The sequence below is a fragment of the Pinus tabuliformis genome, chromosome 8, assembly GCF_031772625.1.
Source record: "Pinus tabuliformis cultivar Carrire ecotype Pingquan chromosome 8, CPIR1, whole genome shotgun sequence".
In the NCBI taxonomy this organism is placed as follows: Eukaryota; Viridiplantae; Streptophyta; class Pinopsida; order Pinales; family Pinaceae; genus Pinus; species Pinus tabuliformis.
The window spans coordinates 108,927,367-108,944,083 of record NC_142294.1 but is presented as its reverse complement, the minus strand read 5'-3'; the positions used below and the strand labels follow the sequence as shown (position 1 = coordinate 108,944,083).

General features: G+C 38.0%; 1 protein-coding gene across 1 annotated transcript in view; it reads right to left on the bottom strand.

The window, feature by feature from the left end:
• The window catches only part of SOS1 (sodium proton exchanger, putative (NHX7) (SOS1)), a 449,093-nt gene that overhangs the window by 142,759 nt on the left and 289,617 nt on the right, over positions 1-16,717 (bottom strand). The window contains exons 18-21 of the mRNA XM_089371819.1: positions 15,769-15,866; positions 15,472-15,603; positions 15,076-15,294; positions 14,548-14,754 (exon numbers count right to left, since the gene is read on the bottom strand). Of these exons, the coding sequence (XP_089227945.1) occupies positions 14,548-14,754; positions 15,076-15,294; positions 15,472-15,603; positions 15,769-15,866 (656 nt within the window). The remainder of the gene's footprint in view (positions 1-14,547; positions 14,755-15,075; positions 15,295-15,471; positions 15,604-15,768; positions 15,867-16,717) is intronic.

Genomic DNA, 16,717 nt, shown 5'->3' with positions numbered 1-16,717 from the left:
AGACGTTGGCATTGCGGGTGCTATCAACAAGTGGTAGACAATACATTCTTCATGTACAGAGGTGTGGGAGCTCTTATTCTTTCATCCACAATGTTAACAAGGAACAGGTTGAGTTTAGACCGGGCAAAGAGCTTGGTTTATGTTCATTACAACTTGTGATTGTTGTCCCATTACTGTGATGATGCAAAGACTAATAAAGACCTTAAGATTTGGGACAAAAATCCAGAGGAGCCCAATTTGGAGGATGGAGTGTTGTGATTAGAGCAATTAGAGGATGCTCTTATCCAGGTATGTCCATTGTGGTATAAATTTTGCTTATAAAACATTTCTCTAATTCATGTTTTTTATTTTTTTTTTTTTTTGTTAACTAGTGTTTTTTTTTGTATGAATTTTTTGAGCGATTCCAGGATGATGATGATCGTGTTGAGATGCCACCCCCATCTGGTCCCTTGGTTCCTAGGTTCCATGGTTCAACACCAACAGCAGGGGGTTTGTCTTCATCAGTTTCAGTGCCAACTTCTGCAGGCACCATCTTCTTCATTGCCACCACATGGAGGCCCGCCGCCACATTCTCTTCGTGGTGGAAGGAGGAGAGATTAGTAGATATATTCACAATTTACTACTTTTGTCATAGATTAATCATTAGACTTGTAGGCTTGTGAATTTGAACCTTTTTGTCTTGGCGGTGACCAAGTGACCTATTTTGTAAACATTATTATTTGAATTTTGGACATGACAAATGTTGACAGTTGCTCACTTGCTAGATAAATCATAATATGCTCTATGTTTTATGTTTTATAATATGCTTAAATGTTTCATGTTTTGTAACATGCTTAAAAATTTGATGTATGTTTGTAATTGCTAGAATATAGATGGATGATGTTCGAATAATTAATCATTGATGTACATACTAGTAACTACAATAGAATCATGGATGCCATATATATCTTGATTTATGCAAAAATATGCATGTTTTCATGCCTTCACAACTAATTTGGTATTTGGGATGTTTGTTTTGAGTATAAATGCAAAAAAAAAAATATTATATATATATATAGTAGACATTTCGCTTCCTAGCTTTTTGGAAAATGACACTTCCACATCCCCACTTCCAAAAAACGTCCCCATTTCATCACCGCTTCATTCAACATTGTTCACACTTACTTGTTCATGGTCGTCGCTTTGCCACATATATAAATTACTTGGGATATCTTGTTTCTGTTCAATCTACGGTTAATCGAATACTAAGGCACTAGTCTATAATCATTTATATCATGTGGTTGCATTTGTGTTTAATATATTCATCTCAGTTCACTAGGACTCATTTACATTTGTCAAGTTGTCCATCTTTAAGCCTCCTAGAGCCTGTGTTCCACATGTTTTTCTCATGCATTCACCTTAGGGACTACCCCCCTTGACTTGTCTAGGAGAGATTCTGAATGGAGTGAGTAACGATTAGAGTGACAACCCTTACTCTGAGCATTGTCACATTGCCTAGACACTTTGTGCGACAACAGGCTCATAATATAAGAAGACATTGCTCTCATTATGCTCTAAGTTGTTCTTGTTCCTAATTGCTAAGTAACATCAACATTAGAGGACTTAAAGAAGATCTAATTGACATATTAATAAGCACCTTAGATCATTGATATTGCTAATTTTGTTTCATTCGGATAGCTTCTAAAAGTACTCTATAAGGTGCTTCATTCTTTTGCTAATCTTGTGTTGGGAAGTAACATTGTAAGCATCTCGATTTCAAATGGTTTAATAGTGTCATTTTGGAGCATTTTACATTTTTGTAATCTCATTGAAGCAAATCTAATTTAATTGCATCTTCATTCTAGGATAGAAGTGCAACTCTAAAATTTACCTCCAAGCTTGGTTGAAATAGAGATAGGACCACCTTCTTCACACAATTTGAGAAGTCTATACCCTCATTCGCAATTAACACAGGTGACCTTGCAATTCTCTTATGGGCAATCCCTTGTTGGAATGGATGCACTTGGGTGGTTAGAACTCGAGGGGAGGTATCGTTAATGAGGTATGTTGCACTCAAACTGTCAAAGTTTCGTGGAAGAGGAAGTACCAATTTTTTAACAAGGACCGGATCACATATCAGCAGTCCCTATCTCATGGTCATCCCATTCTGCAAGTTATATATTGTAAATGATCTTAGTAAAACCATGAGTCTATGTAACAACCTAGGAAAGCCTATAATTTGATGATGAATTCCATCCTAGGAGGTTTTTTAACCTCATTGATTACCTGTTTTTTTCGACACAGCTAATCAGAATAGATGTTTCCCTCTAGCTTAATCCCCCAAAGCTAGGGTGAAATTTATTGTCAAATTATTGGGTCAGTCCTAGTGTTTTAGTCGAGTCTCATATAAAAGTGGTTTGGAAATAACTTAAGCTAATTGGCTAAATTATTTTATTACAAATCATTTGGTTTACTAGATCATATTGAGTCGCAGATGGGTTATGTGTCTTGAGGGTCTAAGATGAATGTGTATTCCCTCTTTGAGTCTTATAAAAAAAAATCATATGTATTAGAGGGTTGGAAAAATAATTAATCCCCTCTTGTAAATTAATTAATTTTTCTGGCAAAATAAAATTAAATCCTAAGCCAAAAAATTAATTAATTAGAGTCAAAATTAAATTGTCTAGGAAATAAAATCTCCAAATGGAAAAATTCGTGGGTCTTGAAGGAATCAATTTTTAAGGTCCTCCACCAAGGAATATTGTCTTTTTCAAGAAAATTTGGACCCTTGGACCTTGGTGGTTAAGTCAAAGTCAATAATTTGGGAAATTAGCTCTAAATAATAAATTTTGAACTAATTAAAATCGAATTAAATGATAAATTCGCAAATTCCTCAAAAATAAGAAATCAAAGACCAAGATTACAAGATCTTGAAGTATTTATCAACGACCAAAATTATTTTGACAAGGATCAAAGAAACAAGCCATTATTTTTCCATTTGGAGGATTTATCTATAAATTAGAGTCATTTGAGTCTCTAGTCATCTTGATCTCTAGCTAGAATTGTTGTTGAAGCATTGTGTAAACTATTGTCCCGCTTGGAGCTATTTTTTCTATGATAATAAAAGACTTTTGGGTGCAATTCAAGGTGTTCTTGCTTATTGATTTGTGGTTTGTGCTGACTACGTGCATCTCTATGTTGTGCACCACATATTGGTAAGATCTGTTTTTTCATTAGATGGAGATAAAATCATACTATTGATAGTTTTGGGCTAATCTTAGGTGGTTTGATTCCCCATGTGATCTAACAGATTATTTTTTTGAGATGAATACATAGTGTTTGCAAGTATTACAGTCCTTGGCCTCTATGTTCACAAACTTGAGCAAGAATCACTATTGCTTGGATCTCTAGTGTTATTATGGTGGATTTAATCTTCGCTTGGGATATAGTGAATCATCAAATTTATTTGAAGTATTTTAGCCATTCTTTCAAGTAAAAAATATTATAAAAATTACTTTCTCAAAATCCATTTGAAAACCCATGTATATTTTGTAAATTTAAATTGTAATTTATTTTTCTAACTTGGGTTGGGGTTTTAGATTTATTTTGTACATATTTGGGGTTTGGGTGTTTCTATTTTTATTTTTGCAGGTTAGATCAAGGAGTTAAGTGGAAGAAGAACCAGATCTAGGCCCTTGAAGGTAAGATCTAATCTCTTGAAATTTTTTGCAAGTTTCGCATGTCAGAATTTTCATAAAATCAAAAAACTGAAGCATAAAAAAATTTCAGAGAAAGGGTTTTCAGTTTTTGGCTTTCCCAGGGCCAGATCTACCTCCTCTAGGCCCAGCATCTCCCTCTCTTGGCTTGCGTCAGCCCTCCTTGCCCTCTGCGTCATCTTTTTGGCCCTCCTAAGCTGGTTGTTAGCCCTCCCTTGGCCTGCGTAGGCCTATCCTCCTTTCCGGCCCTCCTCCCTTGGCCCTTTCTCCTCCTTGACCGCAGCCCTCTAACGGCTTGCGGCTCCTTTGTGGAGCCTTTAGGCCCTAGGCCTTAGGCCTTAGGGTTAGCCCCTAAACCCCTATTTTCCCAAACGCTAGCCTTGTTGGGCAGAGCGTTGGCCTTTCTTGGCCTTTTCCAGCCTTCTTCTGGCTCAATCTATCATCCTAGCCCACCTTTTCCCGCAAATTCGCTTTCCTTGTCCTAGTTCTCCAAATGTTGGCCTCTTTGGCACCAAATTTGACCTAAAACCCTAATATGAAGATTTAACACTAAATACTTGGCGATTTTGCAGGATTAAGGTCCCAAAATTCATATCTAGCAAGCGGCAAGGCAATCCCAAAGTTTCAACGATTTTCAACAATGGGATATTCAAGGCCTTGAACCTAGGGTCTGACCTCCAAACCCTCATTTTTCTTTAGTTTCATTACAACAGTAAAATCATTAATTTCTAGGCTCTAAAATCATACTCTAATTGGTCAAAATCAATTTAAATTGCAAAATCTAAGTTTTCACATGTTTTGGCCACTTGGGCATCTTTAATTTGCCCTAGATCTAACATTTTAGTCTTTTATAATTTACTGTTTAACTGTGAAATTCAAGTCCGAAATATTTCTGAAACATATAATTAATTAGGACTCAAATTTTGAATTTTCAGTTTTCCTGTGAAAACTTACCATTTTTAGACATTGGGGCAGCGTATTCAATATTTTTAGCTTGTTGATCTGTAACTAACTTACTACTATAATTAGTTTATCAGTTCTGAATTTTCTGAATCATATTCACTAAAAACTCAAAAAATTAATTTTTTTCAATTTTGGTGAAAAGTTTCTATTTTTAGAAAGTATTGGGCAGTTTTTTTGGCTGGGTTAATTTCCTGATCTATGGTTAATTCACTATTGTAATAATCATATCAGATCTGAAAATTGCTAAGGCAAACTCACCTAGAGCCCTAAATTTGAAATTCTCAAGTTCTGGTGCATTTTTGCTATTTTTGGGCATATTGGATATCTAGTTTGGGAAGTTTTTATCTTGTTGATTTGTCTTTACTTACTACTGTAATCTTAAAATCAGATCTGAAATATTGTTGAATACTCCATCGTAAAGTGTGCTAAAGAAATTAATTTACATTGTTGGTTAATTTGGAAATTTAATGCTTCAATGTGTTGAGTAATTTTCATTATTTTGGAGTGGTTTATGCACTACTGTTATACATTGGTAAATCTGAATTTTCTGAAGTAGTAGTGCTGATATAAATTGTCATCAGCATCTTGATTAACTCTTGTTATCATTTGGCATCTTGGGTTATTTGATATCTTGTGAAATTTGCACTTGTATCCATAAGCAATGTATCTTGTTTAAGATTTGCATTTCGCTATTGCTAAGTACCATTAAAAGGACTCTAATCAACGTACTTAAATAACTCAAGGGAATCTTAACTCAAGATAAACCTCACTCAAAATCTCTTGCATAAGCATCTCACATAGGCAGCGGGTGTCCATCGGTCATTGGTTCCAATTCATAAGAAGCAAGAATTTGTGACTCCATTAAAGCATTGGTCTCATAATAGAAAATCTAATTAAATCATAATTTTGTTTGATATCAACCAAGTGGCTAGGCCATTCATCCGTGTCTCCCAAGTAAGTTGATTCTCAACTTGCTTTCATTCACTTTATTCCATAGGGACTACCCCCCATAGTCTGTTGTTGGGAGACAGCTAGAACAGAGTGGGTAGGGCTCAGAGTGACAGCCCCCGTCCTAAGCATTGTCACGGTGCTTGTACAATCTAGGCGACAACAAGGCCTTAGCCTCCTTCCTGTGTACTTCTCTCTACAAGTTGTGCTCAAGACAAGCTTCAAAATAATTAAGATGAAGGATTCACTTAAATTAGGCATTTAATTAAAATTAACTAAGATCCTGCATCTCACATTAGATTTAGGTCCTGCACTTCATTTAGGATAGATTTTGCATCTTGCAACAACTGTTCATCCGGTAACTTGATATATTAATCTCTATTGTGCAAATAATTAATCTCGAAGGCACTGGTCTATCACTCATATCTTAAAGAATCTAATCAAATTGTAATATGTCAAATTGTAACACTGCTGATTTTTGTTAAAAGTTTCTGAGTTTGGTTTTGAATTGTTAGTGATAAATTTATTCCAACTTCTTGTTTACACTCTACTGTAGGTGCACATTATAATTTTAATTTTCTGGGTATTGCATTCAGTACTTATATATACCAGCAATCTTCCAAAGACAGACATACATTCTTTATATCAGCCCAGAAATTCGTAATACCACTGATAAGTGACAATATGACTCACAGAATAGTTCTTTTCTCATTAAGAATCTGAATACACAGTGAAGGAATTAAAGATGTGGAACCTGATATGTGATGACAGCCATTAACAAAGGTCCATACAGTAATTTCGGTCTGTATGTGGTGACAACTCCTTATTTGACTTGAGAAATATATCTCCAGGAGGTAGTACGCAGACCCAACTCTTTGTATCAGCTCCCAACAGCTCAGAAATAAATACACAGTTGATACAAAATGAAATAACCCACTAACAGCCTTCTCACATTTAAAATTTAGTATACAGTGAGCAAACAGAAGGGTAACACCTGTTATTTAATGGCAGTCCCTTAATAATATGTACAGACTTTATTATCAGTCCATCTGAGCAACGTTCCAGCCCTTGGTGAAGACATACGCTGCCCCTTTTGGTGAAGAAATAGCCCAGACTCCAATGTAAGACCTCCACATCCAGTCAATGATCCAGCAGTGAGTAAACTGTGTGCCCTCCTTCATTGTTTTGACCTCTCTAGTATGCACAATTTGACCACATACCACCCAGCACTATTAATTGATCCTTAACAGCCCAGAATAGAGGCTTCGTGGCCCTTGAAGGCAATAAATACTTCTTTGTTGAAGTTGCTGCTCCCTAAACCACATGAATACTTAGCAATCTTGGCTATAGACAATTCGTATCAGCATGAAACTTAGGTTCAGGCCTTCCCAAAACACAGCAAGGGATTTCGACTTGTCTCATTGGTATCTTTGCCTCTTTTATCGGTTGTAAGCTTGACCAGGAGTGAATACTGTCTTCGCTCCCTTATTCACATAGGAAAACTGACCCAATGCACAAGAAAGTCGGGCAGTAGTTAAGAGTGGAACTGGGTATCCTTCAGTTTGAGCTCTCTAGAAGCTCTACTCACAAAAGAACTCGAATTCTTCGTGGGTGTCCTTCCCATAACTTCCTTGAAAATACAGTCACGTGAGGCTCTCCACTTTTACTCTGTGGGACATAGGTAGGCTGATCCCCACAATAAAATATGCAGGCTCCTTCAGATAATTTGTGGGCCCCGAGAAGCTGGAGAAATTACTGCTCCTGTACACAATCTCTCTTTATGGCTCATATTTATTTTTGGTGCTCCATTCTCCATGAAAATCTCCATCATGTCAAAAGAAATGGGAAATATTGTATAAAGATATAAAAACAATTGATAAAGCTTGAGTACCTCAACATTTCTCAGAAATCTCGTTCTCCACTGAAGCTCAATGGTGAAATTTGAATGACTTCACTCTCATATCCAAACTAGGGGATCTCGTTGCAACACCGAACTCTGCTATGACAACTAGGGCTCCAAAGCCCTTGGCTTCCTCTTCCCACTCTCTCTAACAGCTCTCTCTTCAAAGTTCAAACTCACACAATGCACCAATGAATTAGAATCTCCTCAATTCCCTTCTTTAATGAGTTTAGGATTGTCTTTTCATCTTCGCCTTCCCTTTTGTCTTTTCATCTTCACCTTCCCTTTTCTCTCTTTATTATTTTTTTTTCTTTTTACTAAATTCACTTTTATAAAGTCACTTTGTGATACTCCACTTTATAAAGTTAAAGTGACATCCAACTTGCCTAGGAAATATCATCCTTTCTCCTTTAATAAAGTCTCTTTAGGCAAATTTAAGTTCCCTTATTAATTATTCCACCGCTTTAGCCTACGGGAACCAGTTTAGGCTAGCGGACTCTGTCATAAGCTTCATATGAGGATAGGGACATTACGCAAATTGTGCTTAATAATCTTACTTGCTGCTTAATTTTATACTCAACTTGCTAGGCCATTCGGTTGTATCTCCTAGACTTGTTGGTTCCCAACAAGTTGTTCATCATCTCATCCATAGGGACCACCCCCCTTAGCCTGTATTTAAGAGATAGCTTAAATGGAGAGGGTAGGGATCAGAGTGACAACCCTTGCCCTGAGTGTTGTCGCAATTTGGTGTACAATTTGGGCAACAACACTACCTAAACCTGGAAATTATAAAATCCAAAATCACACTTCAGGTTTCCATTTCTAAGTATCTTGTAATTTGCATCCATCCTTGTTAGACTTAGATAGTTGTGTAAAGATTCACCCCCTTGAGTTGCAGAAGAGCCAACCTAATGTGTGGGAAAAGATTATGACAGTGGATAACCTTCCCAAGTTGCCCTTAGGTCCTCACCTTCTAACTTATAACTTTGACACCTAAGGTGAGTGTTTAAGCAGTGACAAGCAGATCTGTATATTTCTGTCTTTCAACACTTGTTCTTGGTCTTGTACTCTCACTACTATCATGGACCTATCTGTCTCCAATGTACTTGTGAAGAGGATATTTCAAAATTTGGGTGAAAATTTGTTCCATCAATTATAATGTTGACATTATAAATCTCAACAATCACAGAGCGCATGAACACATACATGAGAACTCCCTCTTGCTTTTCATCTCTTCCTACAAAATATATAGCATTCCCATATAACGTTGACCTTATAAATCTCAACAATCATAGGGCTCATGAACACATACATGCAGAACTCTCTCTTGTTTTTCATCCCTTCCTACAGGATATATATCATACCAATATAGTTATGATGGTTTAAACACCTAACCCTTAAAATAACATTTACTATTACATGCTAACCACATATTATACTGTTAATGTTAATAGCATCTAAGTGTTGATTTTGGGTAGCATCGGATGTGATCTAGCTCCGAAATTTTGTGGAGGGCTAGAATACACGAGATCTCCAAGACCCAGAAATCATTTGGAGAAATTCCACCCGGATGATGAGTTATTAAAATAATTAATATTTTTAATGGGGTTTCTAAGTCTAAAATTAGGAAAATAAAAATAATAATGGGTGTTAATAAAGATATGGGTGAGAAGCTTCTAAGAGACGAGGATCAAGTCTATTTTAATCTTAGCCATTGATTAGGGACTTAATCTCAGTTGTTGATTCATCAACATGAAAAGTATAAGAAAAGACTTGAGAGTCATTTGGAGATACACCAGGCAAATACTTAGTAACTCGAGGGAAATCAATTCTCAAGAAGAAAGAGTTTGATTTCAAAGGGAGAGTTGCAGGGTGAAGGAAGAGGAGGGTTTTAGCATCAGCCAGAGACTGAGAAGGAGGTGACGCAGTAGAGACAACACAGAGGGAGAGCTTTGAGAGACAGTGCAGGCAAGGACGCAGTTCTCACGCAGTCGTCACACAGATGATGCAGGGATGACGCAGTCCTCACACAGATGATGCAAGGATGACACAATGAAGGCTAGAGGGTCTCCGGGGTGTCAGAATTTCATCTAGTTGAGGAGGAAAATTATCTCAAGTGTTTTCTTGAAGGTTTCTCTATGTACTGCAAAATCATTCCTTGTAAAGAGATTGTTGCTGAAGAATAATAAATAAACCCTCATCTGCTGCACCGGTTTTCCTGCATTGGGTTTTTCCGAGGACAATTGTCCAAAAATAATTGTGTTGATGTGATTGATTCTTATGCTTGTATATCACTGTTATTTTCTCTATGCTATTATGTGATAACTATAGTAGAATTTATTTTAATGTTTATTGAAGGGTTTTGTAAATAACTTATTGTGGAAGATAAGTAGGAGAAATAAATCAGTTACTGCAGTAGAATTTCATGTTAGAAATTTTCACATGGTATCAGAGCAGAGATCGGGCAACAGGATTAGAGAATCTGCTATGAGTCAGGAGCATAATGTCGAGGCAGCAACTCAAAAGGACTCACACAGTTCTCCAGGGAAAGGAGAAAGCACGAAGAACATGGATCACGATTATTCTATGTTAGCTTCCAGACTGGAAGAAGAAGTCGCTTTCTTAGCAAGTTCTGCCTCCTCTGAGGTTTGGTATATTGATAGTGGAGCTTCTGTGCACATGACAGGAATACGAGAATGTTTTTCGAATTATCAGGAAGAACAGATGAACTTCCAAATCACCATGGGAAATAAGTCAAAATGTACCCCCGTAGGAAGAGGTATTGTAGTCTTTCAAACAGAAGCAAGGGATCAGCTTCAAGCAACCAATGTGTTGCATGTGCCAGGATTGGGGATGAACTTACTCTCTGTATCTCAGCTACAAAACAAGGGCTATGATGTTTTCTTCATTGGGAAGAAGGTATATGTCAAACACCCGAGTTGGAAAAAGAAGGCTCAAATTGGAGTCAAAAGTAACAGGTTGTATAGGTTACAGCTAGAATCTCCAATGGCACTGATAGGCAGCAGTGGGGAAAAAGATTTTGGCACAGGAGGATCGGGCACTTACACCATGTGGCTCTAAGAATTCTCAGAAGAACCGTCACAGGAGTTCCAAAGTTAAGTACCAAACGAGACGATGTATGCAGAGGGTTCGCACTAGGCAAGTATGCCAAAGCGGCTTATTCCAAGAGTAATAATAGGGCTAAGTGTGTTCTGGGATTGATACACTCAGATATCTGCGAACCCATGTCCACAAAAGCTCTTAGTGGTGCCAAATACTTCGTCACCTTCATTGATGACCATTCCGAAAAAACTTGGATCTACTTTCTAGAAACCAAGGATGAGGTTTTTGGACCATTCAAAGAGTTCAAAGCTCTAGTTAAGAATCTGACAGGAAAGAAGATAAAAGTGTTGTGCTCAAACAATGGTGGAAAATACATTGACAAGGACTTCACTGATTTTTGTGCAAGGGAAGGCATCAGAAGAGAGTGGACAGCTCCCCATAATCTGGAGCAGAATGGAGTAGCAGAAAGGAAGAACAAAAACTATTGTTGAAGCAACCAGGATGATGTTGTATGATCAGGATATATCCAAATTCCTATGGGCAGAAGCATGCAGCACGACAGTTTATGTTCAGAACAAGACTCCTCACAGGGCATTAGGTAAGATTACTCCGGAGAGTGTCTTCACCGGTAAGAAGCCTGAGGTGAGTCATTTCAGGATATTTGGGAGTTTGGCATACTGCCATGTACCCGAAGAAAAGAGGAAGAAATTGGATCAAACTCTAGAAAAAGGATATCTTGTGGGACATAGCGAGAATGCTAAGGCATATAGGGTCTATCTTCTGAGGAATAAGAAGATTGTAATTCGACGGGATGTAAAGTTCACAGGGGACAGAGCTTTCAGGAAATCCCGAGAAATGCCTTCCGAAGAGCAGTCAAAGGATGATCCATTGGTCTAGCCACTTCGACCAGCAGAAACCAGCACTAGTATTTCTCCTAAAGATAAAACTCCAGAGGTATCGCAACAGGTGGAGTCTCAGGAAGAGGAGGAGCAGTTAGATATACCCACTACCAGTGGAAGAACGAGTCGGGAACTTCGACAGATACTACGGGATGCAGAGGATTTCGTTGGTGCGCCCAGGAACAAGAAAAGGGAGCGTAGATAGCCTAACAAATACCAAGTCTTAGTGGCCTAGGTTGGAGAACCCTCTAGTTTTCAGGAGGTCATTCAGCATCAAGTATGGGTAGATGTTATGGTGGAGGAATACAGTTCCATAATGGTCAATGATGTCTGGGAAGTGGTACCTAGGCCTCAGGACAGGTCAGTTGTAGGTTCGAGATGGATCTACAAAGTCAAATACGCTACAGATGGTAGTGTGGAAAAATACAAAGCCAGGTTTGTGGCTAAGGGGTATGCTCAGAAGGAAGGGATAGACTATGAAGAAACCTTCGCCCCAGTAGCCAGGTATACTTCTATTAGATCTGTGATATCCCTTGCAGCACAGATGGGGTGGGAGATTCACCAGATGGATGTCAAGACTACATTCTTGAACGGGGTGATAGAAGAAGAAGTATACATTTAACAAACAGAGAGGGTTTTGAGACACATGAGAAGAAATCTCATGTATGTAGGTTGAAGAAAGCCTTGTATGGGCTTAAACAGGCACCTAGAGCATGGTACGGTCAAATTGATGGTTACTTGCAGAAGATGGGATTCGTCAAGAGTGACACAGATCCTAACCTCTACTATCTAGTTGTAGAGAATGAGCCTCTAATCCTGGTGTTATATGTGGATGATCTTTTTCTGACAAGCTCATCCAGGCTCATCAAAGATTGCAAGGAAAACCTAGCTACAGAATTCGACATGAAGGATTTGGGACGGATGCATTATTTCCTAGGGTTGGAAGTTTGGCAGCAGAAGGGTGGGATTTTCCTTGGACAAGGGAGATACGCTATAGAGATTTTGAAAAGGTTCAGAATGCAGGACTGTAGACCTATGGCTACTCCAATGATTACCAACTGGAAGAAGATTGATGCATCCGAAGATAAAGAAGTCGATCCCACCTTGTACAGGCAGCTCATAGGGTCTCTGATGTATCTGGTCAATACCAAGCCAAACATTTGTTACGTTGTCAACACCCTCAGTCAGTTCATGGTGGAACCAAAGAGGATGCACTGGGCAGCAGCAAAGCATGTTCTCAGATATATACGAGGAACAGTCGAGCATGGACTAATGTACACCCAAGGCAATGACATCAGGCTGAGTGGGTTCACTAACGTAGATTGGACTGGAAGTTCAGTAGATCAGAAAAGTACCTCTGGATACTGTTTCAACATTGGATCAGGAATGACCTTCTAGTGTAGTAGGAAACAAAAATCCATAGCTCTGAGCTCAGCTGAAGCTGAAAATATGGCAGCTAACACATCTTCGTGTAAAAACATATGGCTTAGGAAATTGCTTGTGAATCTATTTAGGAGAAGGATGGAAGCGACCAATATTTTGTGTGATAGAGTTACATCAAGCTCTCTGAGAATCCAGTTTTTCATGATAGGTCGAAGCACATTGACATCAGGTGTCACTTTATCAGAGACTATGTCCAACGAGGGGCAATACAGTTGAGGTACACCTCGACAGGAGAACAGGTGGCAGATATTCTCACCAAGGCTCTAGGAAGAACAAAGTTTGTTTATTTCAGGGAAAAGATGTGGATGGTTAAGAATCTGTTTAAGTAGTAGAAGCGGATAGTAGAGGGAGTTGCAGTGCAGCAGTTAGCAGTGGCAGTGCTATGGGCAGCGTGATGCAGCATATTCAAAGGGAGCTACAATATAGATATAGCAGTGATAGTTGCAGTGTCATGGGCAACAGTACAAACTGCAGCAGCGCAGTAGATGAGAGGCAGCAGATCAAGCATCAGCAGCACAAAGGACCGATGTCGTGGATCAATGTGATGCTTCTATTGGGAAACATTGCTAGAGCACATTCCTCGCTAAGAGGGAATGTTTATTTTGGGTAGCATCGGATGTGATTTAACTTCGAAATTTTGTGGAGGGGCTAGAATACACGAGATCTCCAAGACCCATAAATCGTTTGGAGAAATTCCACTCGAATGATGAGTTATTAAAATAATTAATATTTTCAATGGGGTTCCTAAGTCTAAACTTAGGAAAATAAAAATATTAGTGGGTATTAATAAAGATATGGAAGAGAAGCTTCTAAGAGACGAGGATCAAGTCTGTTTTAATCTTAGCCATTGATTCATCAACAGGAAAAGTATAATAGAAGCCTTGAGAGTCATTTGGAGATACACTGGGAAAATACTCAGTAACCTGAGGGAAACCGATTCTCAAGAAGAAAGAGTTCGATTTCAGAGGGAGAGTTGCAGGCTGAAGGAAGAGGAGGGTTTCAGCATCAGTCAGAGACTGAAGAGGTGACACAGTAGAGAGAGCGCAGAGGGAGAGCTCTGAGAGATAGCGCAACCAAGGAAGTTCTCACGCAGTCCTCACGCAGATGACGTAGGGATGACGCAGTCTTCACGTAGATGATGCAGGGGTGATGCAGTGAAGGCTCTCTAGGGTGTCAAAATTTCTCCTAGTTGAGGAGGAAAATTATCTCAAGTGTTTTCTTGAAGGTTTCTCTATGTACTGCAAAATCATTCCTTGTAAAGAGATTGTTGCTGAAAAATAATAAATAAACCCTCATCTGCTGCACTGGTTTTCCCGCATTGGGTTTTTCCGGGGACAATTGTCCAAAAATAACTGTGTTGATGTGATTGATTCTTATGCTTGTATATCACTATAATTTTCTCTATGCTATTATGTGATAACTGCAGTAGAATTTATTTTAATGTTTACTCAAGGGTTTTTAAATAACTTATTGTGGAAGATAAGTAGGAGAAATAAATCAGTTACTGCAATAGATTTTCGTGTTAGAAATTTTCACAATGAAATTATCAATTCACACATGAATACAAATGTATTTATGTGTTAACATTATTCTAAAATATACAAAAACTTTGAAGTTTTAATTACTTTTAGATTACCTGCCAAAAGAAATCCTCTATAGCTGGTGTTGATCGAAGAACTGAAAGGACTTTTTCTGTTTCAATAAAGCAGCAACAAACCACAGAATCTGAAATCAAGTCACAAAGACGAGACCTTCCAGTCAGGGCTTCATAAAGGCCCAACGTACTTCCATGGGAAAAGGTCGGGTGCAGAGGATGTCTATTTGCAATATGCTTACTTTTCCACTGCACAGTAAGGACTATGGCATTAGTTCTAGAAACATTTAAAGCAACTGTACGGGCCTATTGATACTGGGGATTATCATGAAATACGACCTTCAGAGTAATACAGTAGAATTTGAAAATACCCAATAACACACGTGAATGCTGATAAAGACACATACACAATTATTATTTGGTGTTCAAATCTTACTTGGACAACTCCATTGCCAATAAGCCATTAACATAATCTTGAAAGTGTCAATATAGCATATGAAAATAATACACAAAACCAGACATAAATGCTGACAATGACACACTGTTTATTGTTTGGTGTTGTCATCTTACTTGGACGACTCCATTGGCAATAAGCCATATCCCGTCAGGTTTAGAGCCTTCTGTATACAGTGGGACTCTACGTTTTACCAATGTCTCTTCCACACTGTTTCCAAGAGACTGACGAATATTTGAAGGTAAAGCTCCCAAGAAAGGGTGACTGCTTAAGATCTCAGTTATAGAAGGCATCTTCACCAAAGGAGGATTCCTCAGAAGCTTCTTCAGATCAATCTACATATCGAAATACAGTATGTTGAAGTATGAACTTTAAGTCTTCAACAATGAATGCGATAACAGTAGGTCTTAATATTAGATAGCAACTTCATCCATACTGAAAAGTGGGCATTGCACTCCTCATAAATTGCAAGTAAAAAACCACTGAAAGCTATAATTTTAATCAAATAATACCTGTACAGCATCATGAAGTTCATTCATTTCTTTTGTCTCCAATAAGCCAGACTTCTCAAGATTTTGAACATACTCACTAAGTTGTAATAAAATGGAGTATGTTACTTGCTTGGTTTTGACCACACGCAAAACCTACAATTAGCCACGAAAGTTCTTCATTCATAGTAACATATAGTAGAACACTATTTCCATGTAATTAAAGATTGATTTAATATCACCAGGATAATAGCTCCTGATTTGAAAAGCTGTGTTTTTTAATCTGAAGTTCAGACGGAATTTATTTGACTATTGTAAAACCTGAGGGAATGTAAGCTGAACATCTTCTAGAAACTGCTTTGCTGGCTCTCCTTCTCTCTCACTTTCTTCAATAATAGCCTCAGAAACCTCACTCTCACCTGTCAGAGAGTGTCCATCATCACAAAACAACTGAATTTGCAGCCTAAACAGCATATCCAAAATGCTACTCTAGAAAAGAAAAGAACAAGAGCAAAAAGGATGTATCTCCAATCGTCACATCATACATGGTTAAGCCTCCCCATCATTTATTGCTCTAGTGAAAAACATAAGCACATCATCACAAAACCACTGAATTTGCAGCCTAAACAGATATCCAAATGTTACTACAGAAAAGAATAGAACAAGAGCAAAAAGGATGTATCTCCAATACTAGCATCATACATGATGAAGCCTCACAATCATTTGGCATATAGTCCATCCCAAAATTTCATGGGTAAATGTCACTGTTGTCTAGAGTCCTGGAACATTACACAAAGAAAATGTTTTAGTCTGTTATCTCCCAATGCTTCACTTCGTTAGAATGTCCTAATCACAAGTGAGAGACCTCAAAGGCAACTCAGGCAAGCTACTCATTGTCACCTCAGTAGCCTTGCCCTTCTCACGTTAGGCTAGGTAAAATTAAATCCTAATCTAAGGGGGCAGGGGGTTTCCCTATGGGTCTCATGTAATACAGAGTCGGAGTAAGAGAGACCTTAGCAACTTCAAACAAATCATGAAAAGGAAATTTATGATTTTATTGTTGGAGATTGTAATATTCCGGAATGGAAAATTTGGCTATATCTCGAAATGGACTAATTCTCCACATAAAAAATTCCATTCATTTAACAGAATGTTGCCATGTAAAATGTAACAAATAAAGTACGACAATTCAATTATACGATGAACAGAAATAATTTAAGTTTTTATCATAATAGATAAATTGGGGTTTACATGCTGATACAACTAATAT